The sequence below is a fragment of the Scleropages formosus genome, chromosome 18, assembly GCF_900964775.1.
Source record: "Scleropages formosus chromosome 18, fSclFor1.1, whole genome shotgun sequence".
NCBI lineage: Eukaryota > Metazoa > Chordata > Actinopteri > Osteoglossiformes > Osteoglossidae > Scleropages > Scleropages formosus.
The window spans coordinates 3,370,687-3,394,791 of NC_041823.1; the positions used below are offsets into that span (position 1 = coordinate 3,370,687).

At 45.3% G+C, this 24,105-nt stretch overlaps 2 protein-coding genes across 4 annotated transcripts; both read left to right on the forward strand.

Moving 5' to 3' along the window:
- The first annotated feature begins 869 nt into the window (after window positions 1-869).
- nagpa (N-acetylglucosamine-1-phosphodiester alpha-N-acetylglucosaminidase) lies at window positions 870-10,920 on the forward strand. 3 transcript variants are annotated; one of them, XM_018763074.2, is made up of 11 exons: window positions 870-1,077; window positions 2,019-2,507; window positions 3,625-3,764; window positions 3,872-3,980; window positions 4,558-4,686; window positions 4,797-4,999; window positions 5,951-5,998; window positions 6,157-6,285; window positions 6,847-6,978; window positions 9,469-9,541; window positions 9,907-10,920. In XM_018763074.2, exons 1-11 carry the CDS (start codon window positions 992-994, stop codon window positions 10,130-10,132), a joined length of 1,764 nt encoding a protein of 587 aa, XP_018618590.1. In that variant the 5' UTR covers window positions 870-991; the 3' UTR covers window positions 10,133-10,920. The 3 variants fall into 3 exon arrangements, with proteins under 3 accessions (XP_018618590.1, XP_018618589.1, XP_018618591.1); XM_018763073.2 differs by having other exon boundaries at window positions 871-1,077; window positions 9,466-9,541; XM_018763075.2 differs by lacking the exon at window positions 870-1,077 and having other exon boundaries at window positions 2,351-2,421; window positions 9,466-9,541.
- A 6,165-nt stretch (window positions 10,921-17,085) lies between these two features.
- tp53inp1 (tumor protein p53 inducible nuclear protein 1) lies at window positions 17,086-24,105 on the forward strand. Its single transcript, XM_018762676.2, has 4 exons — window positions 17,086-17,272; window positions 20,279-20,580; window positions 22,130-22,487; window positions 23,230-24,105. Exons 2-4 carry the CDS (start codon window positions 20,460-20,462, stop codon window positions 23,474-23,476), a joined length of 726 nt encoding a protein of 241 aa, XP_018618192.1. The 5' UTR covers window positions 17,086-17,272; window positions 20,279-20,459; the 3' UTR covers window positions 23,477-24,105.

The following is a 24,105-nucleotide window of genomic DNA, read 5'->3' on the forward strand; positions in this document are numbered from 1 at the left end:
CCTTTAGGTCCTCCGTGGGCCGAGGGACACGGTTCAATTTTCCTGTTAAAGTTAGCTTAACGAGGCAGTGCAGAAAGCGCCAAATTTCATCAATTCCGATATTCATCATCGCACGCCATTGTCACGATTGTGGGAAAATGTGCTGTTTGGTTTCTTTAACTGCTGCAGGGAGGACAGCAAACAATTTTATGTCATCAATCTAATTTTACTATTAGCCAAATTTCATATCTGTAAATGAAAATTTAATGTTTTCAAGTAACAGTAAAAATAAGAAATCTGACTTTATAGTGCTCTAAAATAAAATCAAATAGTCCATTACTACTACCCAACACTCCACTAATAAAAAAGCAATTAAAACTATTACACTCTTTATAGTATCTTCATACTGTATCGTATAGTATCTTTATACTCTTATCCTCTTTGCTGTTGCCTTTTGTACCATTGTGATGTGTTAATGTATGTATACATATAACGTATCTATCTGTATGTAGTATATACTATGTATACTGTATATACTATATAATGTTTGTAGATGTGGGGGTGCAGTGGTGCAGTGGGTTGGACCACAGTCCTGCTTTTCGGTGGGTCTGGGGTTCGAGTCCCGCTTGGGGTGCCTTGCGATGGACTGGCGTCCCATCCTGGGTATGTCCCCTCCCCCTCCGGCCTTACGCCCTGTGTCACCGGGTAGGCTCCGGTTCACCGCGACCTCGTATGGGACAAGCGGTTCTGAAAATGTGTGTGTGTGTGTGTGTGTGTGTGTGTGTGTGTGTGTGTGCGTTTGTAGATGTATAAACTCGGGCTGTACTTTTCCGCCAGTCCACTAGGTGTCGACAGTAGTTTTTGCAGCCAATCAGAGTTCTCTATAAGCGAAGATGAAGAGGAAGCGGAAGCGGAAGGAAATACGTCTCTGTCAACTGTTCAAAAGTCACAGCAGGACTGTTATGTTCGTGTAGTCATCAGCTGGATGATGTCGGGGATTAAAACTTAATTTATGGCCGCCTTCTCAGTTCGGTGTCTGTGTGCTGTGGTACTTCTGCGTGTTGAAGCCCTCGTGTCCTCGAACGACAGCGCTACATGGTAGGATTTGTTTTAGTCGGAGCTCTGAGTTTGTGTGAACTTCCTCTTACTAAGTCTTAGTTATATACACACACAGCTGTTCGCTCACGTATCGGAATATTCGTTTTTAAAGCATTTACTAGTTAATAATTTTACAACCACAGCAAGCAGAAAGAAAATAATACTGAACTGCAGCAGGAGACGACACAGTGAGTGACAGTGTGAAACTGAGTGACCGGTTCGTTTTTTTTCTTACTGATTAACTGAAACCGAAGACGGAGAGAGAGAGAGAACTGGACTTTGATCCATGAGAACAAACACGTACAAAACGCGCACAAAGTGATGAAGCAGAAGCCACGGCACTGATGCTGCAAGCCAAATAATAATTTCTTCCTCGTTGCAAGTTTTCAAATTAGGTAATGGAGTGTGTGAACATTTGGAGAAGTATAGTATGTAAACTTTGTTTGTACCTTTTTTGTGCAAATTCAAAATTGCATTAACGAGTGGCCGGTCGGTCAGTGTAATCCAGACAACTGTCGATTTTTTATTTTTTTTATTTTTTATTTTATTTATTTAAAAATGGGCATGGGGGAGTGAAACATTTGTGAACGTGTGTGCGTTTTCTCACGCGTGTGTAGTAGACGGCAACCGCCTGCAGGGGGCGGCAGAAGGCAGCAGCTCTGATTCCAGTCATGAATTTATATATAAATATATTGTTATTTCTCTCTCTTTCAATGTTGTTGAGTGCTGCGTCGCAGTGGTTTGGAAATTCTCAGAGTAAATTAACATTGGTTCTTATTAATGGTATTTTTTCGACTTTTTTGCCTTTTTTTAATATGCTTTATAATGATGTTGTTCAAACTTACATTGTTATGTAATCAATTTTCCAGTGGTTTTGTTACAAATTTGTAAGCATTGGTTGAAGAACAAATTGTACTCGGAACAATTTTTTTTCTCTGCAGGGGTTCTTTAAACGATGACGTCCTGCTGCCGTACAGCCCTGGGGAGAGACACGGCCCTTCCCACTCCCATCGCCACGTGAGGGACTGTCAGCCTGTCGCCCATGGCAACCTCACTTATGAGACGTGGCGCAGCAACACGAGCACTAGCACGCCAATGGCTGAGTCTAGACAGTTTGTTTCCGCCATTCTTGCTGACGGCGGGGGCAGCAGGTGGGTGTACGGCCACTTCACCTTCGTTCGGGACCCGCTGCGGACCCTCTCGGTCCTGGAGCCCGGTGGGCCCGGGGGCTGTAGAGAGGCCCGCGTGGAGACGGTGGCACGGACTGCGAGGCTCAGGAAGTGCCTGTACGCTCAGAACGGCGGCTTCTTCAACATGGACACGGGATATTGCCTTGGCAATGTGGTGAGCGATGGGAAGCTGGTCCAGAGCAGTAGAGGGATCCAGAATGCTCAGTTTGGCATCAGAAAGGATGGATCTTTAGTTTTTGGGTAAGGAAAGGCTGTGTGAGGGCTTGCACATGGCTGTGTTAGAAAACACACTTGAAAAAGTACTTAATCTGTATTACGTTCATATTTTGCTCTTTCCGAGTGTTCCTTCACGAGGTGCTTGTGTATTTGAAAGATACTTAGAAGGATTTTGGGGAATCAAGCAGTCTTGTAGGGTTAGATTCAGGGCAGGTTTGTGTACCAATCGGCCCCAAATGGGAGGAGGTAGTCATTGCAACCAAAGACGCTTGTTCTCCCCCATGGTCTATATGAAAGGATTTCAAGCAGGCCACGAGGGCCTCTGCTATGAATTTGGTACCAGAGGTAGTGCGTTTGTAAAAGTGTAAAAATAGGTACTGTCAGGTAAGCCATGTTTTTGAGTTTTCCCATTAACCTGTGAGTGATAAAGCAGATGTAGAAGTTCTGTGCTTTTCTTGACCTGTATTACACCAGCAGTCAAGTTTTAAATGTTGAAATTCTCTTTTTTTTTTTTTCATTTAATTGTTCTTAATTTTACTTAAGTACGTACTTGATTTTGCCACCTTTCTAAATTTTCTGCAATTCTGCACCCAGCCGATTTTTGGTAATAAAGAGCATCTTGAGAGAATGTAAATGGGACCACCTCAGTTCAGCTCTCCTTCGGTGTTTACCTCTCGTTTCTGGTGTTCTTTAGCGTTCTGATCAATGAAAAGATGAGGAACACTGGATATGTTTATAGTCTAAATCAGTCAACAATCAGTATTGAGTAGGAAATTGTGGAGACGACATGTTTTCATCTTCAGTTCATTTTAAATGAGTTTTCACTTAATTTAGTAACTTAGTGTTTGAAGATAATGAAACGGTATTTTTAAATTGTATATCCAAGTGTTTGACAGAACCTAACCAGTAATAATTTGAGGGACCTCTATATTATTTAGCTTTTTTGTGGCTTAGTGGTAAATTAAAGATATGAACAAACTGAGTTACAAACGGACTTGTGGTCCCAGTTGTGACCGTAGGGTGAGGAGTCAGCATGTTCTAGTTGTGTGATATCTGCTCTGAGTGTCTGTCCAGGATCGGCGGCTGCCTGTGTCTCTCACAGCCCCTTTTAGTTTAATCAACTGACTGTCTCAATGTCCAGCTACCTGTCAGAGGATGATGTCCTAGACGAGGTGAACCCTTTTGTCCAGCTGGTCAGCGGGGTGGTGTGGCTCTTGAGAAATGGCAAGGTGTATGTCAAGGAGAGCATGGAGGCGGAGTGCAATGAGACACAGAAAACTGGTAAGTTGGGGGAAGTGATCGCTCACGCCAGTCCGCCACCCACGGAGTCCAGCAGGCTGCAGGAAGCCCCTCGCCTTCCGTGACGTGTGGCCTGGATGTTTCCGTAGGGACCTTCGGCAAGTTTGTGAATGTGGTGTCCGCCAGGACGGCGGTGGGACACGACCGAGAGGGACGGCTCGTTCTGTTCCACACCGACGGGCAGACGGAGAGGCGAGGGTGAGGCTGTGGCTACTGCTGCTGCAAACATCCATTCCTCAGCGCTGCTGAACCGCTGCGAGGCACCAGAACCTCGGTTTAACCATATCAGCAACTCTTCCAGCGTCTTTCTCTGCCTTTAAGTAGTCGGTCTGCAGTCTGTCCAGGGTTGGTTTTGCGATTATTTATAAATAGTCCGTCCTAAGCAGTCACCTGTGGGAGCTGAAATTCATGGCAACCGACTTTCCTGCTAAAATCGAAAAGTTAACTAATCTTGGATACCATTAATAAAAACCTTTGTTAGTTTAATTAGAATATTGAAGATCTGTTCTTTTATTTAACAGGTAAGTATCGTGCGATTTAACACGGCAGTGTCCTGTGTTCACTTTAGAGGTGACATGATCTATGAAAAGACCTATTGCTCAGTGCAGTAAACACTGTACATCCGCTTGTGTCTTTAAAACACTCAAGTCTTCAGTTTAGTTTTCTGTCCATCTTCAGTCATCATTATTTTATTTTTTTTTGGAACCGGCCCCGAGTCAGCCGCTTTCACTCCAGCGCACCCTAAAGGAGGACTGTCATGTCTGCGCTCCGGCAGGATGAACCTGTGGCAGCTGGCGGACTTCCTGAAGGAGCAGGGTCTCGTCAACGCCATCAACCTCGACGGCGGAGGCTCCTCCACGTTTGTGGCCAACGGCTCGCTCGCCAGTTACCCCTCTGACCACTGGTAAGTCCGAAACTGCATTTTGTATCCGCTCACCTTGAATAAACCCGTTTTGATAGTGCTGGACTGATGCAGCCATATGGTAATGAAGGGGTGTCACTGGTTACCCCCAGCAAACAAGTCATGTGGAGGTGTCCCCGGCGCGTGTCCACTGTACTTTGTGTCCACGAGCCCCTGTGCCACCCGGAGAACTGCAGCGGGCAGGGAACTTGTGTGCGCGGGCACTGTGTGTGCCAGGACGGCTGGACCGGGCCAGCCTGCGACACCCCCGTCTGCCCACCCCCCGCGTGCAGCAGTCACGGTCTCTGCACTCAGCGTGAGTGAAAAGTGCAATAAGAAACCCTGTAAATATTGGCACATTTTTTTGCATGGCAGTAAAAGCTTCTTTGATATTTAGTTCATGGATAAATTACTGCTGAGTTTAAAGGGCTGGTTAATAGTTTGTTTTTATTGTACTTATTTACAGAGAGGAGCTGTTGCATGAGAAAACAAACATTGTCTCATTACAATATATAAATTGTACATTGTCACAAACACTTTAACGGTTTGTCTTTTACTCTTATAAGCATGTAAATATCTGTTAAAAAAAAAAATCACAATATGTGGCTTCATAAATGAACTACATGGGACAGCAGGTGGCAGTTGTTAGAGCATCACCTTACATTTAAAGTACCCAGGTTGGAATCCCACCTCCTGCTCTAGTACCCTTAACCAAAGCACTTACCGAGCACTGATGCTGCTGTATACGTCTGTAAATTAGTATAACTTATCACTGTAAGTGGAAGAAAAGAACATTCTCATGTAATAGATTCATAATAATAACAATAATAGTTTATACTAATTACTAGGTGAGTTCTAACCAAAACCATTGATGGGACCAAAATTGAGAACTACTGTTCTGCTCAGGTTGAACTGTTATGTTGTCATTAACTCTTTCAGTTAGTATTTTACTACCTTCGCTGGTGATCATATCACATATTGATACTGTAGCCAAAAAAAGTGAATTCTTGAGTGTGTTTCCCAGTTGCTAGAGTTAAAATAGGGACAGTATTATGGGCTGAGTCCAGAAGGTTTCTCCTGCTCTTACACCACTAAGGTCTAAAAAGGAGTTTAGTCAAGTTTCGTTCACTTGGATCACTGCCGGACTGGATGAGACACCTGTTGGACTCTGATCCTGCTGTGTCCTCTGATCTAAGGCTCTTGGATTGTTTGCGATGCGCGCGCGCGCGCACACACACACACCCCACTTCCTGTTTGTGTCCTGCAGGTGGGTGTGTGTGTGACGCTGGGTGGACCGGGGAGAACTGCAGCCAAGGTACTGGTCCCACCATTATGGTCCCCTGAGCTGGTGGCTTTGTGAGCTCTTCGTTGTATTTTTACTTGTTGCGCTGCAGTCCAGCATCCTCTTCCATAACTGCAGCTGTGTGTTAACATGTGTCTGTTCCATCATGGTCTGTTGCTCCTTTGCTGCAGCGTGTCCTCTTGGTTTCTATGGCGACGGCTGCAAGGTGACATGCACCTGTGCCAACGGCGCCACCTGTGACCCGGTCCGTGGACGATGCTTCTGTCCACCCGGTTTCCGGGGCGACTCCTGTGAACAAGGTCTGTCTCATTTCATACAAATGTCTTTGTCTTTAATTTCCTGCTCAGTTTTCTGCTATTTCTGACCCATTTTGTATTGCAGGATGTTTCATGCTATGAAATGTAATAATTAGTGTCTTTTCCTGAGTTGAAGAAAAGCTTGGCTTAAGAATAATGCTCCCGGAGTGTTTAGTCTCAGGAAGTGCAGACAAATGCCCAGTTTCTACTTGCCAGTGAAAAGTGGAACAGGTTGCCTCATATAGCCACTTCCTCGTACCGTGGAACCAGATACTAATCCATGCTGGAAATTTCATTCTTACAATTATTTACCCATTTATACAGCCAGGTAGTTTTACTGGAGCAATACAGGGTAGGTACCTCGCTCAGCTGTACTATAGGTGGAGGTAGGATTCGAACCTGTGACCTTTGAGTCCAAAGGCAGCAGCTTTAAACCACTAAGCTGCCGGCTACCCCATGACAGTTCTTGTGGATTAAAGGGACGGAGTTTGACTTGATGTTTGTCCCGTCTGTATCCGCTCGGCTCAAGTTTGTCCTCTGTCTCTACACCCTCGCTGCTGTCAGAGTGCCCCCTGGGGTTCCACGGGCTGAACTGCGAGCGGGAGTGTCACTGTCCCAACTTGTGTCCGTGTGACCCAGTGACTGGGAGCTGCAACATCACCCTTCAGGGAGAGAGAAACAGCACGCTGCACAGAGGTAGGGTTTGGGGGTACCTGAACCTTATGGGGTGGTGTTGTTTTGGGCCTCTATCATTTCTGTCAACACGCTGGAATTCTGAATTCGTTGAGCTGCATTACAACTGAAACTACTATTAAATGACTGAAAATAAATACACTTTGTCTCCACAAATGTATGTTTTTCCTACCAGCTGGTAACTGACTGATTCCATAAACGTGCTATAGGACACCGTCCCTAAGAAACACCAGCTGTACTCACCTTGGGAGTGAGTAGAATTAAGGTGGCCCCCCCACTCCTATTGTCTGGGTGCTCTTTACTGTCATCGCCCAGCTCAGCCGGCCAGTACAAGCCACATTCACTCCAGTGCAGGCAAATCTTACCCAAGGAAATATATTTTTCTCTGGGACTTTTGTATTGTGAGGTGACAACACACACACAGCACTGGTGTAATCTGTAAATCACACCTGCAGGTATTCGAACTGCAGGTATTTCTGGTCTGACGGCCACTCCCCGCGCAGGTTGAAGAGGGTTAGAGCCGCGTTGAGGGCACATACGGCTCATACCTTTCTGTGGTCCCTGGCAGCTACAGGCATCTGGTACCACACATGTGTATTAAAATATGTGCTCTCTTTGAGGTCCAATGGCCTGCATTACAGTTTAGGCTGCACATAATAATATTAAATTACAGTGAAATCATAGTCTTCCTGAAGCTGGTTAATTATTTATTTCTGAAAAAAAAAATAAGACTTAATTTCCAAAAAAGAGAAGAGGATCCAGTCACGGAATTGGAATCATTTTATGGGTTATAGGGTCAATCGTACCAAGACTGCATGTCTCTGCAAGTGAATAGGTACGAAAGGTGTTCGTAAGGTGACCGTTGACCACACGTGGACTCGACCTTGTGGCGTCTCTCAGCACGTTGAGCGCTGCCGTGGAAATGGAACTCGGGGACGCCTGCATTACGAGTCCTGTGTAAATATGATATGCAGCGGTACTGGAATGGTGACAGTCACCGGGTCTCGTTTGCAGTTTCGCTTTCGCTGTATTGTTTTACTTATGCCTGGAGATCATCTTTCCGACGGACACGTCTATGAGTCTGGGCAAGTTGAAGATCCCGAGTGACTCACCCTGATTGTGAGTCACCCTGCGTTCATCTCAGATCGAGATGTGGTGCTGCCGCTTGATAGGCACTCCCCAGCTACCTGCCCTCAGGTGACCGCACGCCCATGACTGGGGACAGTGCTTCAGTGTTTATTCATTATTGTCATTGTTAGCGTTATTGTATTTATTAATTTAGCAGATCTATTTCAAAGCAACAAATGAAAGTAAGTGAAAGTGAATTAACAGATTAACAGCCTTAAACACAGATACAGGATTATTGAGAAACAGCACTTTGTCTGATTCCACCGTGTAGGTATTTGGTTATTACCATTACTTCTGCATTTTTACATCTAACTGATGCTTTTCTCCAAAGCGGTTTACAATGTTAAAGTACTTTAATTATTTACCCATTTATATAGCTGGGTAATTTTACTGGCACAATTTAGGGTAATTTTGCTCAAGGGTACTGTAGCTGGAGGTGGGGATTGAACCTGTGACCTTTGGGTCCTAAAGCAGTAGCTCTAATCACTACAGTTCTAATAATAATAATGACAATTATTTTATTTGCTTAACTAAGACTTTTACCCAAAAGCAAATTTCAGGGTTTGACCCATTTATACAGCTTTGTATTTTTTTTTTTTCCTGGACTGGGGGCTTGAACCAGTAACCTTCAGGTTACTCATCCCTGTGCACCAACACTAAAGCACCTACTGTCCATATGGAGGTGAAATGAGCATCAGGGGTCAGGGAGTAAGATACCACAGTACCCACAGCGTCGGGACAAATCTGCTTAAAATCAGCTGGCCGTAGCAAACGAAGCAGCATCTAGGAAGCGAAACTCCAAACAAAAGTTTCCACTTTTATTTTTCATCTTTCCGCTTAGTTTACTCTAATTCAGTGGGATGTGAGGTCTGTACCCTCCTTACCTCTCCTCCCCAGGGCCAGATGACCTGGAGTTGTTCCCAACAGCTTCCTTATCGCCCCCTTATCTCCCTGGCCGGGCTGACCCCGCTGGGAGGGGCTCCTGCGCTTGTCACACATGGACAGTTCAAAATAGACCCTGACAGGCCTGGGGTGGAGTTGGGGCTGCTGGGCAGGAAACGAGATGAGTTCGCTTCTCTACGGGCTTTAAACCGCAAAACGTGTAACTGACATTGTGCGTCTGGGTCACGGAAACGTTTACATTTGACTCTTGAGTTGCATCTCTGTTTTTTGGAAGCAGGTGGAGTAGTGCTTAGAGCTGCTGCTTGAACTGATACAGTAGAAATTACTCTGCTGATGAGTTAATCGGTGTAAGTAAACTAAGTTTGCTTTTGGGGAAGAGTGTGAGTTAAATGAATGTTTGTGTCTCTCCCCCCCCATATTTTCCTTCTTTTTATTCCTCTCTGTGAATTCCCCCTGTAGCAGGACACTGCCTGGCTGCTTGGCTCTTTGAATTGTGGCAGGACAAGAGGCAGGAGGCCCCCCCTTACTTCTCAGAGTAAGTTTCCTCTGCCCCACCACACGCTGCAGCCGATCTATAGCCAGTTGCCTTGTTTATCGCACCACTGAGCGATGTCTGCTGCTCTGATAAACATGATACCACAAATGCAGAAAGCAAACAAACTCTGCGAGTCGTGTTTTTGTGAGGGAGCTCTGGCGCTTGAACCCGCTCGTTTGAGAGGCAGCTCTAATTGGCGAACAGGCTGCCGCCACACCTTTCTCATGCAAGTGAGCCGGGCCGCGGTTGCCGTGGTTTCAGAGGGACACATTGTTCTCGAGGGGGATGTGTGCAGAGTGATCATAGGACGTCGGTTGCTGGGGGTGTTAAATAACCCCCCCACCTTCCCTTCCTCCCCCACACAGGAGGACCTGGATAATTATCAGTGCTGTGCTGAGCGTGCTGCTTCTGACCAGTGCTGCGGCAAATGTGATCCAGGCTTCGAGAAAACCCAGATCGGCTCGTCTCCGTCAGGACTACCTGTATGTGCCGCTGGCCGAGATGAGCATGAGGCTGGGCAGAGGGGGGGCGGCAAAGGACGGAGGGGGGATGTTAGAGCTGGATGATTCGGATCAGTCCGACTCCACCTAGCCGGCTGCATCCCCACCTCTTCTGGCGCGAGGGAAGGAGTCGACTGCTGGCCACGTCTTCCTCAGACCCTGTGGCCAAGGCTTCTTCGAAAGCCCTGTGATTGAGCACAACCAGAGGCCTCTGTTCCAGACCTGGACTCGTTCCTGTCTCTCACACCAACCCCATGAGTTCCAGTTTGTTGGGGGTCGAGGGAAGCGTACCCGAAATCCACCGTGTTGTGGGACCATTTCCTCACAGAGGGCCTCACACTGTCCCTCTCCTGTTGCTGGGAGTCATTCTGTCCTCTTTTCTTTGCCCATGGTAATAGTGCGATGCTCTCTGGACTGAAGCCAGCATCAGGAGCCCTGTTGTGGTTTGGGCCACGTTGAGCCAGCCAAGGCCATCCTGGTGCCATGTGCCATATGAACTAATGCTTCCCAGATCCCTTGAGGACCAGTGGAATCAGACCTCTCTGTTTACTGGTGACTTCTCCTAGTTTGCACTCTGCGGGGACAGTTTTACCAGCTTTCAACTTGAAGGTTTTACATTTTAAATGTAAGGTTTTTCATTTCCGCCCCCCCAATGACCTGAGCGGTGTCATCAGTCTACCCCATCCTTCTTGCACCATCCCTTGTGGTCTTGGTACTTAAATCAGCAGTAAGACTAGTATAAGCCAAATATAACCCCCCCCTTTACTCTTGGACCTTACTGGAACAGTTTAGCACAACATTTACGAAAAGATATAGAGATATATTTGAATGAGGCAGTTGAATGCAAAAAGAGTGTTTTAATGCCTTTTTTGTTTTTTATTTTTTAAAAAAAGTCTATTGGCAGTTATATTGCATTACCTGTTGCTGTAGGTCCAAACAGGGAGAGACCCAGAAAACCTGTCTAAATAAGTTTGTGTGTGAAATTGTCCTTTAACAGTCTGTTGGGTTTTAGTAACTTGGTACTGAATTTTCTATAAGAACGTTGGAAACACTGTTTTAATCATTGCTGCCAATTCCAATCAATAACGTTATGACATGTAAAGGGCCCCGGAAAGGTGTTTTGTATTTTTGGAAATTTTTTTTTTTTTAAGGCTTTTATACAGAATTTGATAGTGCCCCTCGGGGTGCTTTATGTTTACACTGAGTCTGTTTATAGTGCCTCGTATCAGATATAATATTTGGATGTTTTAATACCAAAGGACTGTGACTGTGTAAAAGCGCCCATGCAGAGACCCCCACCTCCACCCCAAGGGTTCACCACAGTGTGTGCATTGTTGCACTTAAAAACATTCTCTCTGCAGCAGGAAGTGCCATATGGAAAAGGATCATGTGTGAAAACAATATATGCAAATATTTGAACTGTTGTCGGATCTACTGAAATATTACAGAAGTGTAGATACGTAACAATATATTCTGGAATGGATCATTGTTTTTGGCATATTTTGAAATAACTAAATATATGTTGCCATGTGGTCACGGTGGCTTGGAAAAAGGCTGGAAAAAAATGAAAAGGTGGAGCAGCACCCTGTGGTTTGGTCGGGGGGACGTCTCTGTGTGCAAATGAGCGCCTTCCAGCAGCCTCTCCTGTGGGATCCAGTGTTGGTAACACCAGGAAATCCAGTTTTCTTTCTCCACCCCCCCCCCCCCCCCCCCCCCCCCCCCAACTTGACTATCTGGATGAATAACATTTTTCATGTTGACCTGTTGTGTTTTGTTTACCATTAAAATGTTTTCATTCCTTTACATGGGTGTATAAACACAAGGACCTTTAACTGCATTTTAAAACATCAGCAAATATTCAGGTTTACTTCCCTCAGATCATCTTTGGCTGAATATTTTGTTTTATTTGTAATTCTTCAGTATGATACTTCGTGTTCTTTTCTTTGAATGTATGCAGATGTATTTTTGTGATGTTAGATTTGGTTTCGGTTTGTGTCTAACGACAGATTTAAGGAGCTTTTGAATTGGATTATCATATCAAGTGTGTGTGTGTGTGTGTGTGTGTGTGTGTGTGTGTGTACTTACATAAAGGATCTCAGGTGGCTTCAAACATAAATGTTTATTGCACATTTAAAAATTAAGCTGTTCTATTATATTTTCTTTACGCTTTAGTCCATACACAAATAATATCTAGGCTCATGCTTCTCTTTTAGTTAAGGAAAGGCCTGTTATAAGAGAAATTATAGGTTTTTGTGTGATCAATGTGCCATTTTTCAATCATGATTTTAAAAAAAAGCTTGCTCCCAGCAGAAATGGTCATATCTTTATAAATCGATTGGAAAACTTTGACCCTTTGAAAAGTGCTGGCAGAGGTACCCTGCAGGGCCTAAAGTATTCAAGTATTTATTTAGATTTTTTTCTAAGGAGACAAAGGCTTGTAGGGAAATTGAATTAATCCAAAGTGAATTTGAGCTGCTGGGGTAATACATTGGGGAGCGCAGTGGCACAGCGGGTTTGGCTGGGTTCTGCTCTCTGGTGGGTCTGGGGTTGGAGTCTTGCTTGGGGTACCTTGTGATGGACTGGCATCCTATCCTGGGTGTGTCCCCTCCCTCTCCAGCCTTGTGCCCTGTGCTCCCAGGTTAGGCTCCAGTTTGCCGCGACCCCACTCGGGACAAGTGGTTTCAGTCTCGTGTGTGCGTGTGTGTGTGTAATACATTGCCTAAGGATTATTCGTGTTCTTTGCACAAATATGTGACTTCAACTACATTGCTGTAGTGTCCAAAATTGAATGTGCTGATAGTTTTGTTTTCATAACTAAAACATTTTTAAAAAACATTATGTACTGTACTAAATACCATTATTTTGATACTTGAACAGTCAAGAATGATTAAAACGGATCTTTTGGAGAGTTGCTTTTCCTGTCATTGTTAAATGGCCTGGGGAGGTGGGCTGTCCCCTGTTGCTCTGGGGTTGTATGTATTCTGCGGGGAGGGGGCTCTGCTGTGAACAGCGTGTTTTACTGCAGTAAGGAGGTAGTGAGGTTTCTACTTAGTGACTTCAACAAACCCGTTAATGTGTATGTGTGTCAGCCCCATTTAATATTTTAACTGTTGAAAATCACATTTTAACTATGTGAATAATTATGTTCACTTTGTGTAGCCTTTAAGGGTACAGGTTTATCCCAAAGGGCTCTGCTTTGACTCCAGTAGGTGACTCTGCTCACAATCCACAACTGATGCTCTTGTAGAGGCAGCTGGGATCTTGGCGGTTAGATGCTCCTTCAGACTGGATGGTTGGAGGTTCAAACCTCCTCTGCTGCTGTAGTGCCCTTGATCAAGGTACTTACCCTGAATTGCTCTGGTAAAAATTAGCCAGCTGTATAAATGGAAAAGTTGCTATAAGCTGCTTTGGAGAAAAGTGTTTGGTAAATGTAAGACTTGTTTCTGGATTGGAGAAATTCACTGTTGCTACCAGAATGTTTGGCAGCCATGCCAGGGTGAAACTATGTACGGCAGTTACTCACAGGAGTCGCTACCCTTTGCTTTGTACCGTCTTTCTGATGCAATCTTCTGCAGAATTGTCTCACAATCTTCTTCCACTTAACATTAATCAACCCTCCCCCCACAGGTCCACACTATTTTGGCCATCTGTGATTGTCTTGAATGCGACAATGTATGTTTTAATTGTATCTACATGTTTATATTTACTCATTTAGCTGATGACTTTCAAGGTGACTTTGTGTTAGGCTACCTGCAACTGTTATCCATTTCTACAGCTGGGTAATTTTAGGGAAGTACCTTGTTCAGTTAAATTATTCAGAACAGTAGCTGGCATTGTAATATAGCTCTACAGTAAATGGGTTAGTCAAGCGATACTTTATTATTTACCTTTATTTATCAGAGACTTTTCTCCAAAGCAGCTTCCAATGAACTGTAGTGTTTTCAGCCCACACACCTTATTCACTGCGGTGACTTACACTGGGTCACTCATCCATATGTCAGTGGAATACTCTTTCTCTCACTCACACACTATGGGGGACCTGAACAGCATGTCTTTTTGCAGTTGTATTTCAGACAGACACCTGTGATTTTATACACTTTTATTCAGAACAGAATGGATGGTGGACTACGCTTTGCATGTCTGCTTGAGACACAAAAGCATGCAGAAGGAAGTTATTGAGCATAAAAAAATTACATTGATATTCTTCCAATCTTTGGCCCAAAGCATTAACCTTTAAGCATTAAATGTATAGGAACCTGAAACGTAACTCTGCACTTGAAGGTCTAGTAATTTAATTTTTTTTAAATGCATTTACAAGTAAAGGATGTCACTTATTGAATGTATTTTGAAGTGGAAATTTAACAACCACATAGACTTCAGCCTCCCTGATGAGACTAGTAATTTTCTCATCCGACAGTGATATGTTGCGGGAAATCCCAGATTTTTTTTTTTTTTTTGTTTGTTTTTCTCTCTTTTAGCCTTTACCCCAAAGCAGAGCCACCCTTCACCTAGTATCCAACCACCTTGTGCTCACAAATGGACGGAAGAAAAGACGAGACAGCAGGGCTGCAAATGATTACTGATTTCCTTCTATAAAAAAAGAAGTTGTAAAACATCAGAAAAACACACAAGGTCAAAGCGAGAGCGACAGACACCACCAAAGGGTTCTGGGCTGACGCCAGGAAATTCTAAGTACACGGAGGGAGTTGATTACAAATAAGTCAATAAAGTGACTGGTGACCAAGAGCAAAACATTTATCGAGAACACATGTATGGAAAGCGCTCTCAGCTTTTAATGGTCACAACTGCACAATAAGTGCTGAACAAACTGTAAACATTAACCGGATTACGTAACGCGTGTTGTGAACGATTGAATAGGACATGTGGTTTACGGCAGCGTTCGGTACACACCGGCCTTTGCCGCTACCGCCATGGAAATTCTTCAGCGTATTAAAAGTGTCACTGAATTCTGGAAATGTGCTGCTGTTATTGTAATGGTAACCACTTAAAATCATCTTTGAGGACTCTTTAGTATAAAAGTATTGTTGCATTAAGCCAACAATAATCACTGGATGTCAGGTTTTGGCAAGAAAAACAAGTTTTTATGCTGAATGTTTTATGTGTTAATAAAAATAACTTGAACTTGTATTTGTCATTACTATATATAGCTTTTATACATTACTCAGAGCATCTATTACAGTTAGAGTATGAGAGCACAAGAGTTTTTTTCCCAAGACGAACATACTTCCAATTTGCAAATATTGGCTTAAAAGTAACTGGATGCAAATCAAATCAAAGAATGAGCGCGTTAAGTTACGGTACAGTGTACAGATCGGAAGGCCCACCTAACCCTAACCCCAACCCTAAAGTAAAGGGTAGGTGTTAATATCCGTCAAGAAGGAGTAATAGCAAGGATTTCTGGTGGGAATGCTTTATTCTCAATGTTGAGAGCATGAGGGAAAACAAAAACACTGAGATGATGACATGACTCGTGCTCCAGTTCGCTCTTTTGAGTTCTGATTCAGTCTTGCATCATTTCCTTAACCGCTCGCCAACAGTGCTGGTGCTGCCTGAGAAAACATCACCGCGTCGTACCCTAGTGCGGCGAGGCCCCCGCCTCCACCCCGATGGCCTCGGGGAAGAATGGAAGAGCCACAGTGGTTCCAAACCCTAAGGATTCCTGGGTTAAAGGTCCAGTTCTGCAAGGCAGATGGAGAATAAGCGAGACCCCAAAACAAACCGAACCCCCCGCCCCCGGCTTCACTGCGGCGTCACTCTGGAGTTAAAGCCCACAAAAAGCAGAAAAACGTGCTCTTGTTTCGCACTAGATGGGGGGAGTTCATTTTTCTCTCTTTGGAGGGAGTGGGGGGTTGTTTATCTCGGATTTCACTTGTCACAGCACAACAGCGTTGAAACAGGAAGTGAAGCAAACTTTCGGTAAACTAGGAATAGACTTTCTAGAACATTCCTAAGCCCTCTCTAAAGAAACTTGTTAAATCTGATGTTCGCGTTTGCAGGAGCAGCCCGAGAGGATTTGTACATGTTAACAAGGTTAAAAAGAGGCATAAGATGTGGTTTGTGGTTTTTTTCCCCCCCTCTATCATGGTTAAAACTGAGCGCCAAACAACATAGACTTTGTCCTGGCTAATGCGGGGTGGCCATTTCTGGGCATTCGGCCTTCAACAGGGGGCTTCTCTTGGTAACTTGCCTGATGGAACAGCCTCGGGATCTGGGGTTATTTTCCTTTCCCCGATGCCAAACATCTTAATCCGTGGTGAGATACACCAGCGGTGTACGTTTCTGTGCAAGGGGCCGTGTTTTTGAGATTAGGGGGGCAGCGAAAACCACAGAGGCACCTCCCGGTTATTTAATAATTTAGTTTAATTACTGATAATATTGACTTTAGAAAGGTAATCTCACAGTATGACAAAAAGGAGGCTTGAGTGGTTCGCACAAACACACAACACACCCAGGAGCTACAAGCCCGGGCACAACAATGGCACAAATGCCAGAAACGCGTTAGAAAAGAGTCCTTTGAAACTTTTCACATGTTAATCAGTCAGAGGAGGAGTCATCTGAGGAAGGCTCTGCTCCAATGTGCATTGTGCTCCCCTCACACTGCAGATGTTTACGAAAGAAAACTGGTTTTTATTGAGGCCAAACGGGGCAAAGGCGCGCGCGCGTTCTTTGTTCAGGTTCCACAAGCCACCGAACAGCCAGCGACACACAAAAAACACGCTGCATCGTCGCTGCGTCCACAGCATTTCGATATTCTACAATAAAGCATATTGCACAACACTGCAAGAAGGACAAACGTCAATTTATTCTTTTCTGAAAACACTGAGGGTGGAGAGAGAGAGACGCCCTCTGCGAACTTCCTCCGGCGACATGTTTGGGTCTGCTCTACTCGGGGCGGCGGGTCACGTGCGTTGGTGACAGGCGGTCGCACCGCGAGGCGGCGTGTGATTGGCCAGCCGTGTCCCCGGACCGCCCTCCTATAGGCTGGGCGACGTGACGTCACGACCGATCAGCTGTTAACGTTCGGCGACAATAACAAAGGGATCAGTGGGGAGCTCGGGAAGGCTGATCTACGTCTTTGCTCAGTGTTTCTTCTAAGAAGAATATTTTATATACATACATATATATTCTCATAAGTGTTTTTAAATTAATACACTCTCTACCTCTACGCTTAACGGAACGCTTCTCCCAGTCCTTCGTTCTTGCCACACGGGTGAGTTTCGTATGTGTGTGTGTTACCGAGCCTTAGCTTAGGCTTAGCCTTAGGAGTGTCCGTGGTTCCCGGCCGCAGCTCACGGGTTCCAGCGGGTTCCAGCGGGTTCGAGCGCTTTCCGCTGTGTTTGTGCGGGTTTTCCGCGTCTCCGCGTGCATGCGGGAAAATGCTTTTATAACAAAGAAAGAGACAAAGAACCGAAGAAGAAACGACGTTTCGTTTGCCGACGTAGTTTGAGCGCGCGCTCGACTCGTTCGTTGCACCTCTAGCTGCAGTGCAGGCATCCTGTGTCGCACACGATAACAATCGAGAGACGAAAGAAAAGGCAAAAAACGCTTCATAACCGTAACGCTGTTCACAGGAGCGCGCCCTTAGATACTGGTTTGTATTAACAACTCCCTAGTGACGACTCGCCGCACTGGCAAAGTATGAAAACCGTCCGTCCCCGGCGTCGTATTTTAGAGCTGCGTTTTAAAAATGTTCTACTTTAAATTAAACCTTCCAGATTTGAGTGGGTTTTTTTTCGCAGCCCGCACGCGCTCGAACAAAACAGGCGAGCGGGTGACATAATTTTCGGTGCGGTGACGTAACGCGACTGCAGTTTTCACCAGATTGTGTCATTATAAAAAAGCCTTACCTGCCAATTAATCTTTATATGGTGAATAGTATTCTGTAGTGTCTATCGTTACCTTACAGTGTTGCCTTAATCCACATTTAATTTTTGTTACATCTTTTTAACGTCATAACTGTCGTCACATAGTTGTTGCAAACCCCATGTGTTAATGGTGTGCACTGTAGTGCTCCTGCCTGAGGTCACAGGTTTGAATCCCACCACTGGCTGTAGTACCATCTATCTTGGTACTTGCTGTGAACTTCCCTCGTAAAAACTACCTGGCTGCATAAAGGGTAAATAATTATAGCCTGTATCTTAATAAATGGTATGCAACTGAATGATTGTAGTATCAGTTGAACAGGTGCAGTAGATGATGCCTGAGCTCTTCTCACATGTGTAATATGCACAGTCGCTTAGACAAAAAGCCTCTCTTGGCCCATATGGTCCTGCGAAGAGCTCAGCTGTCTGCAGTAAGTAGTGCAGATATGATGGAAGTACCTTCCGAATGGAGTCCTGGACACACTTTTTCATTTATGCATTTATGATATACTTTCATCCAAAGTGATGTAAAACTGAGAATAAAGCGCATTACCAACAGACAAAACTTTAGATGTAGACAGGATTATGGACATACACCTTCTGTCATGATACCATTGTGTTGCTGGCTCATATCCCTCCAGTAGCTGTTACAGAAGGGATGTTCACATAGCAAATACATAGATAATCATAGCAGGTGGTGTTAGACTCACTTATGTAGCTGTCAGGAGAGAAGTGGTTTGAAAGAGATGGGTTTGAGAGCCTTGTTAGTTTCTCTTTTCCTGACACGTGTAGGTTGTACAGCTCTGCTGGTTATTTAAGTGGGTATGAAAACACATACAATTCTCCAAATGCAAATTTGAGGTTTGTCAACGGTCCACATCAGCTGTGTGTGCAGATCTAACAGATGGCGGACGGGTGTGATGTCCCCTGACCTGGCAGACCGGTTCTGAGGCAACAGGTGCCCGAGTCTTCAGCGCGGACCAGGTGGAGGAAGCTGTTTGATTCATCTTGAACATCCACTGTGGATGGCCTGGATATCTGTTTTGGTTGCCATCTGCCTACCCTCCCACCCAGGCTGAGCATTCATATGTGCTGTGGCCTGGTTTTAGCACCTGCTTCAGCCTCTAATCCCAAGATCAGTCTGGTTTATCTGCACCAGATGTTCAGTTCTGTTGGGGTCTTCAGTCAGAGAATTGGTGCCAAGCTCAGACCTGTCTATTTCAGTGATTAAATGCAAAATACAAAGCATTTCTTCTAGGTCTCATCTAATACAGAATTAGAGCGATTCTGTAAGTCAGTGGCACTTTCTGGGAAGTCTGACCATCGTGATAAATTTCACACAAATTTTGAGGAGATTGTGTGTTCAGTGAGGGTTTTTTTTTCTGTTGGCAAAATCTTTCAACTGACTTTTTCCAGATTTGTTTTTAACTATCACTTTTATTCTGCTCTGCGGTTCTTGCCAGTATACTGAGTCCAGCACTGAGACAACTTTAATGGGAAAGGTGCTATACATTGATTAGTGGCATGTAGGGAGCTGCAGTGGAGAAGCTTTGACCATAGAGCAGTGACCTTGCGCCCCCATATCTGCAGGACAATGTATTTCAAGCTGGCTGGCAGCTTTTCAGAGCTCTGGCAGCTTTTCTACCTGAACCGTATATTTAAAATCTGCCTGCCTTATGGTGATTCTTGCTGCTTGTTCATCCCACTTACAAGGAATTCAATATCAGAAATCGACAGTTTTGTCCCAGATGTGTTGGAATGAGCGCCTTCTGTCCCTCAAAGCTGCTGAATCCCTCCCATCATTCAAGAAGGGTCTCAAACCTATCTCTTTCAGAGCCACTTCTCCTGATCTCCTGACAGCTCCATAAATGTTTCCAACAGCATCTGCTATGATTACCTATATATTTGCTATTTCAATGTCACTTGTATAGGAGCTGTTGGAGAGGTGTGAACCAGTGACATGGTGTTATCAGATATCCAACCTGTGTGTCTAATTCTGTGTCCAAAACCCTGCACTTTGTTTACTTTGAATTCTACATCAATTTTGAGAAGCCTTCAATAAATTGTTTCCATTTCAAGCTCAGGGTTCACTGCAACATTTAGTCAGGTTTTGCTAGAGCAGACTTGTGTTTTAGCTCAGCTTGTTCAGAATTTGTCAAAACAAACGCTTGTTTATAAGAAAACTGTAACATTTAAACTGGCAGCTAAAAAAAAGGAAGTCTGTCAGCCCCTTCAAAGCACATGTTTCCACCCTTCCCCCACCACCAGGTCATTGACTGTCACCCCTCTCATCCCTCTGTCCATGCAGACTGGTATTGATGGTCTCTCCCTGTGTGCTGGTCTCCCCCCTGCAGGCACACCTTTTGCACACACAGTAAGAAGCATGACTGCTGCTGGGCCTGCTCCCCTGCAGTGAGACACCAGTCCTATGCACTTTAGCGCCCTCTTCAGACGCCTTCCCGAGTGGCCCTGGTGGCCATTGAGCAGAGCACCCGGTGCTGCGCAGACCCGCCCGACCACCCAGGACTCCCCAGCATGTTCCAGCGGTTCACCAGCGCCCTGTTCGGGGACGACACTGCAGCTGCCAGCCAATGTCCCATGGGACTCGGCTTTGACGAGAAGGAGGAAGACGAATGGATCCTTGTGGACTACCTAGGTGAGTCCAACCCCAACCGTTCCCACCCTGTCGTATTAAAGCAGCTTTTCGGCTTGTGTTCGGTATCTCCACCATCCCCGAGGTGGCACAAGTAGCGTTTCTGTAGGGCGCGTCTCTTATTCCATCTCGCAGAACAAATAAGAGACAGATACGGGCAGTTGCCATGGGGATCACGTGTTGTTAGGACTCAATCTTTTTTGCATGTGTTTAGTTTCAGCAGGGGAGTTGGGATCGAGCTGGTCTCACCTCGTGCGGGTTTATCTTTTGAATAAACGATGTCAGGTGACCTGCAGCCGAATTCCTCCAGAGATGATGGCCCTCACGGTGCTCAAACCGTGGTTCACCTGTCGGGACCCCATGGGCTGTTTGCCTGCAGGGGAGAACTCGCACTCCTTGGAACGTAGGCTGTACTGGTGTAGCTTTCCTGCAGGCCCTGGGGATATGTCACTTCTTGGCGAGTGTGTGCACGCGCGCACGTGAATATTTCAGATGAAAGAAAATCCGGTTGCCTTTCTTCATCGCTACCGTCTGGGCTGCCAGCATGTATCTGTAGGGTGATGATGTCTGACTGAAACGCTGCCAGCTTGGATCGGTTCACATTACCATTCGTAGCTCGGAGCGTGTTCACATTGCACCTGATCTGAAATATACTGAAGAGTGAGAGCGCTGTGCTCTGTACGCATGGGTAAACCATTGTAAAGTTGATTATCTGATGTCTGACTCAGTCACAGGGGTTTGCTGAAAAAATAAAATTCCTAGAGCAGCAGGTGGCGTAGTTGTTAGAGCATCACTTTGCACTCAAAGCCCCCAGGACTGTGCTCACAGTTGAAACGGCATTTATTGCAATATGAAATTTACACCCATGGAATTCCTGTGTGTATATTTGATACCGTAACAAATGATCATAACTGAGGGCAGTCCTTAGTAGTTTCATGTCAGCGTTTCCACAGGTTCTGACACCCGCTATAGTAATATTCCTCAGCAGTTAGGTTGAGCACCTGTTTTTCATTTCATTAAAAATATAATGCAGTACTTGGACTGTGGGTCCTCTGACTGGAAGGCAAGGGTTCCAGAGCGGGTACAGTTCTGTATGCGACGGAAGCTGTAATGATTATCCTTTGTTGTGGTTGATACTCCTCGCAAGGGAATTTCTCAAGTTCTCGTGATGGTTATTATTAATGAATGACAGTTTGACCCTCAGTTCCAGTGAGCGCTGTGTGACTTTTCTTGCCTGGATGAATGTAAATGTTGAAAGGGATTGCCTTTCTCTGGGGTCTGGGGTGACCCTTGAGGTTTTTCCTACTGCCCCCACGAGGCCATTTGTTGTACTGCAGTGATGAGCCTTGGCCTCACAACCACACGTTTTGAATAATAGATGAAAGACCAGTTATAACAAGTGAACTCCTTTTTGGATTTATTGCTTAAATTGTATATTCCTGTTTTTAAACCTTAATATGATTTCTTATTTAACAGTAGATTTAAATGGAAAACTGGAAAGAAGTGGACATACTTTCTTGTCCCATTTCTAATTGTCATTACCCCAATACAGCTGAGGCCTGTGTGGGACGCCGCAGCGAGAGGTCATCAGGGACATCTCCGTCGGATGAGATTCTGCCTGCCGAGCGCCCCGCCCACCGCTCTACGTCCTGCTCCTCTTTGGATTCCGACTTGGACGATCCCGAGGATGGGGACTTCCTGCGGCTAGGCATGTGTGACCTGGAGGACAGCTGGTTCATCACACCACCCCCCTGCTTCACAGCTGGCGGCCGCGGGCCCGTGCTCCTGGAGACCAGCCCGCTGGAGAACCTACTGATTGAGCACCCCAGCATGTCCGTGTACGCGACGCACGCCCGCCTCCTTGCCCAGGAAAAGAGCCCCAGCCGCTCGCTGGACCAGTCCCTCCTCCGGTAGACACCTGGCGACCTCCCCCTCGGAGTGGCATGCTTCTTCTACCCTCATGATTCATCTTAACCATTTTCATTTCTTATTCAGTTGTTTTAATGCTACTGTGAATCTTTAATTTCTGATATTAAACATTTTGCAGCCCTTATATTTGTTTATGATGTATAACTGATGCATCTTCTGTGTGATGAAGTGCTTTGAGAAGTACCCTTTAAAGGTGCTATATATAGATCATTACACAGACTTGGATTACTCTCATACCAGTGTGCTGTACTACTAATAATCAGAGATGGGAAGCTGCTCTAAATCCACTTTCTGGCTGTGTTTATAGCTAATATTGTAGTCAGTCACCTTAACTACATTCCAGCGTCCCATAGGACGCACATTGACCGGTTCCTGTGTTGCCTGCCCGGGTCACTCTGTTACAGCACACCTTTTATGAGTGTGGCATAGTGTTAAAGGACACAGTGGAGATTAAACCAACACCCTACAACTCCCAACTCCCTGCTACTTCTGTAGTCCTTTGGCAAAAGAACTTACCTTTGATTACCTTAGTGACAATACCCAAGAGCATAGTTTTCTCATACTTAATTAATTTAAATTAAGTGTTAGGTAGGAAGTTAACTATTTGTAATGATAATCTTGGAATGTGAGATGTAAAAACATAAGTATAGGAGTTTTGAAAGATGTGAGAGTGTGCACGTGCGCGCATGCATGTGTACTTACAGGTTTTGTTCCATTCTGCAGGTCAGAGGCTTCCCTTTCTGCAGACTCCCCGACCAGCTGCACTGTTGCGCATTCGGCCAGCATGGACTTCCCAGAGCAGGCCAAGCAGGTGCATCTGGGACGGCGCGTCCGAGACAATGCAGAGAGGCAGCGCCTGTCCCGCAACAGCCTGCGCCGCCGCAACCCACCGCATGAGGGTGCCGGGCGGTTGGCCAAGGGGTGTGGACTGCTTGTGCACCAGCCGGTGCAGAGGCAGTTCAACTACTGAGCCCCCGATCCGTAAGCACCACCCCACACTCTCCCCGCCCCAAACCTCGCTGGGATGTCACCTCCTGCAGGAATGTCCTGGAAAACACCCAGATTCAATGCTGTTGGACCTTCTGCTCTGGGGCAGGTTCCCTCTGGATTTTGAGTAGCACAGGACACAGCCCTGGTTTTTAAAGCGAACACCACTTATTCTCAGAGATATAGAAAGTGTGTGTGTGTGTGTGTGTGTGCGTGTGCGCACACACACGCGCGCCTGTGTGTAAATTTTGTTTGTCCAAAATCCGTTTTGGATCGTGTCTGTTGCACCTACGCCAAGGATGTCCTTTCTTCTGTCTCCCAAGAGTCTGTCATCATCCTTATTTATATCAAAATCGAAGGTGGAAGGGGACACCTGTACAGTAAAGAAACCTAAACAGGTTATTTTTTTCCTTGACATGAGGGAAACTAGATCAGCTGCACCTTTATAATGTGGAGTTAACCTGCCTTTTACAATTCAATACCTTCAGTTTAGTTTTGTTTTTATTTTCCATGTCAGATGTACTGCGTTAATTATCACTAAACGCCTTTTGAAATGTTTGTGGACCTGAAATGAAAATATATGTAGATGGAAAAAGTAAGAAAAGAGAACAT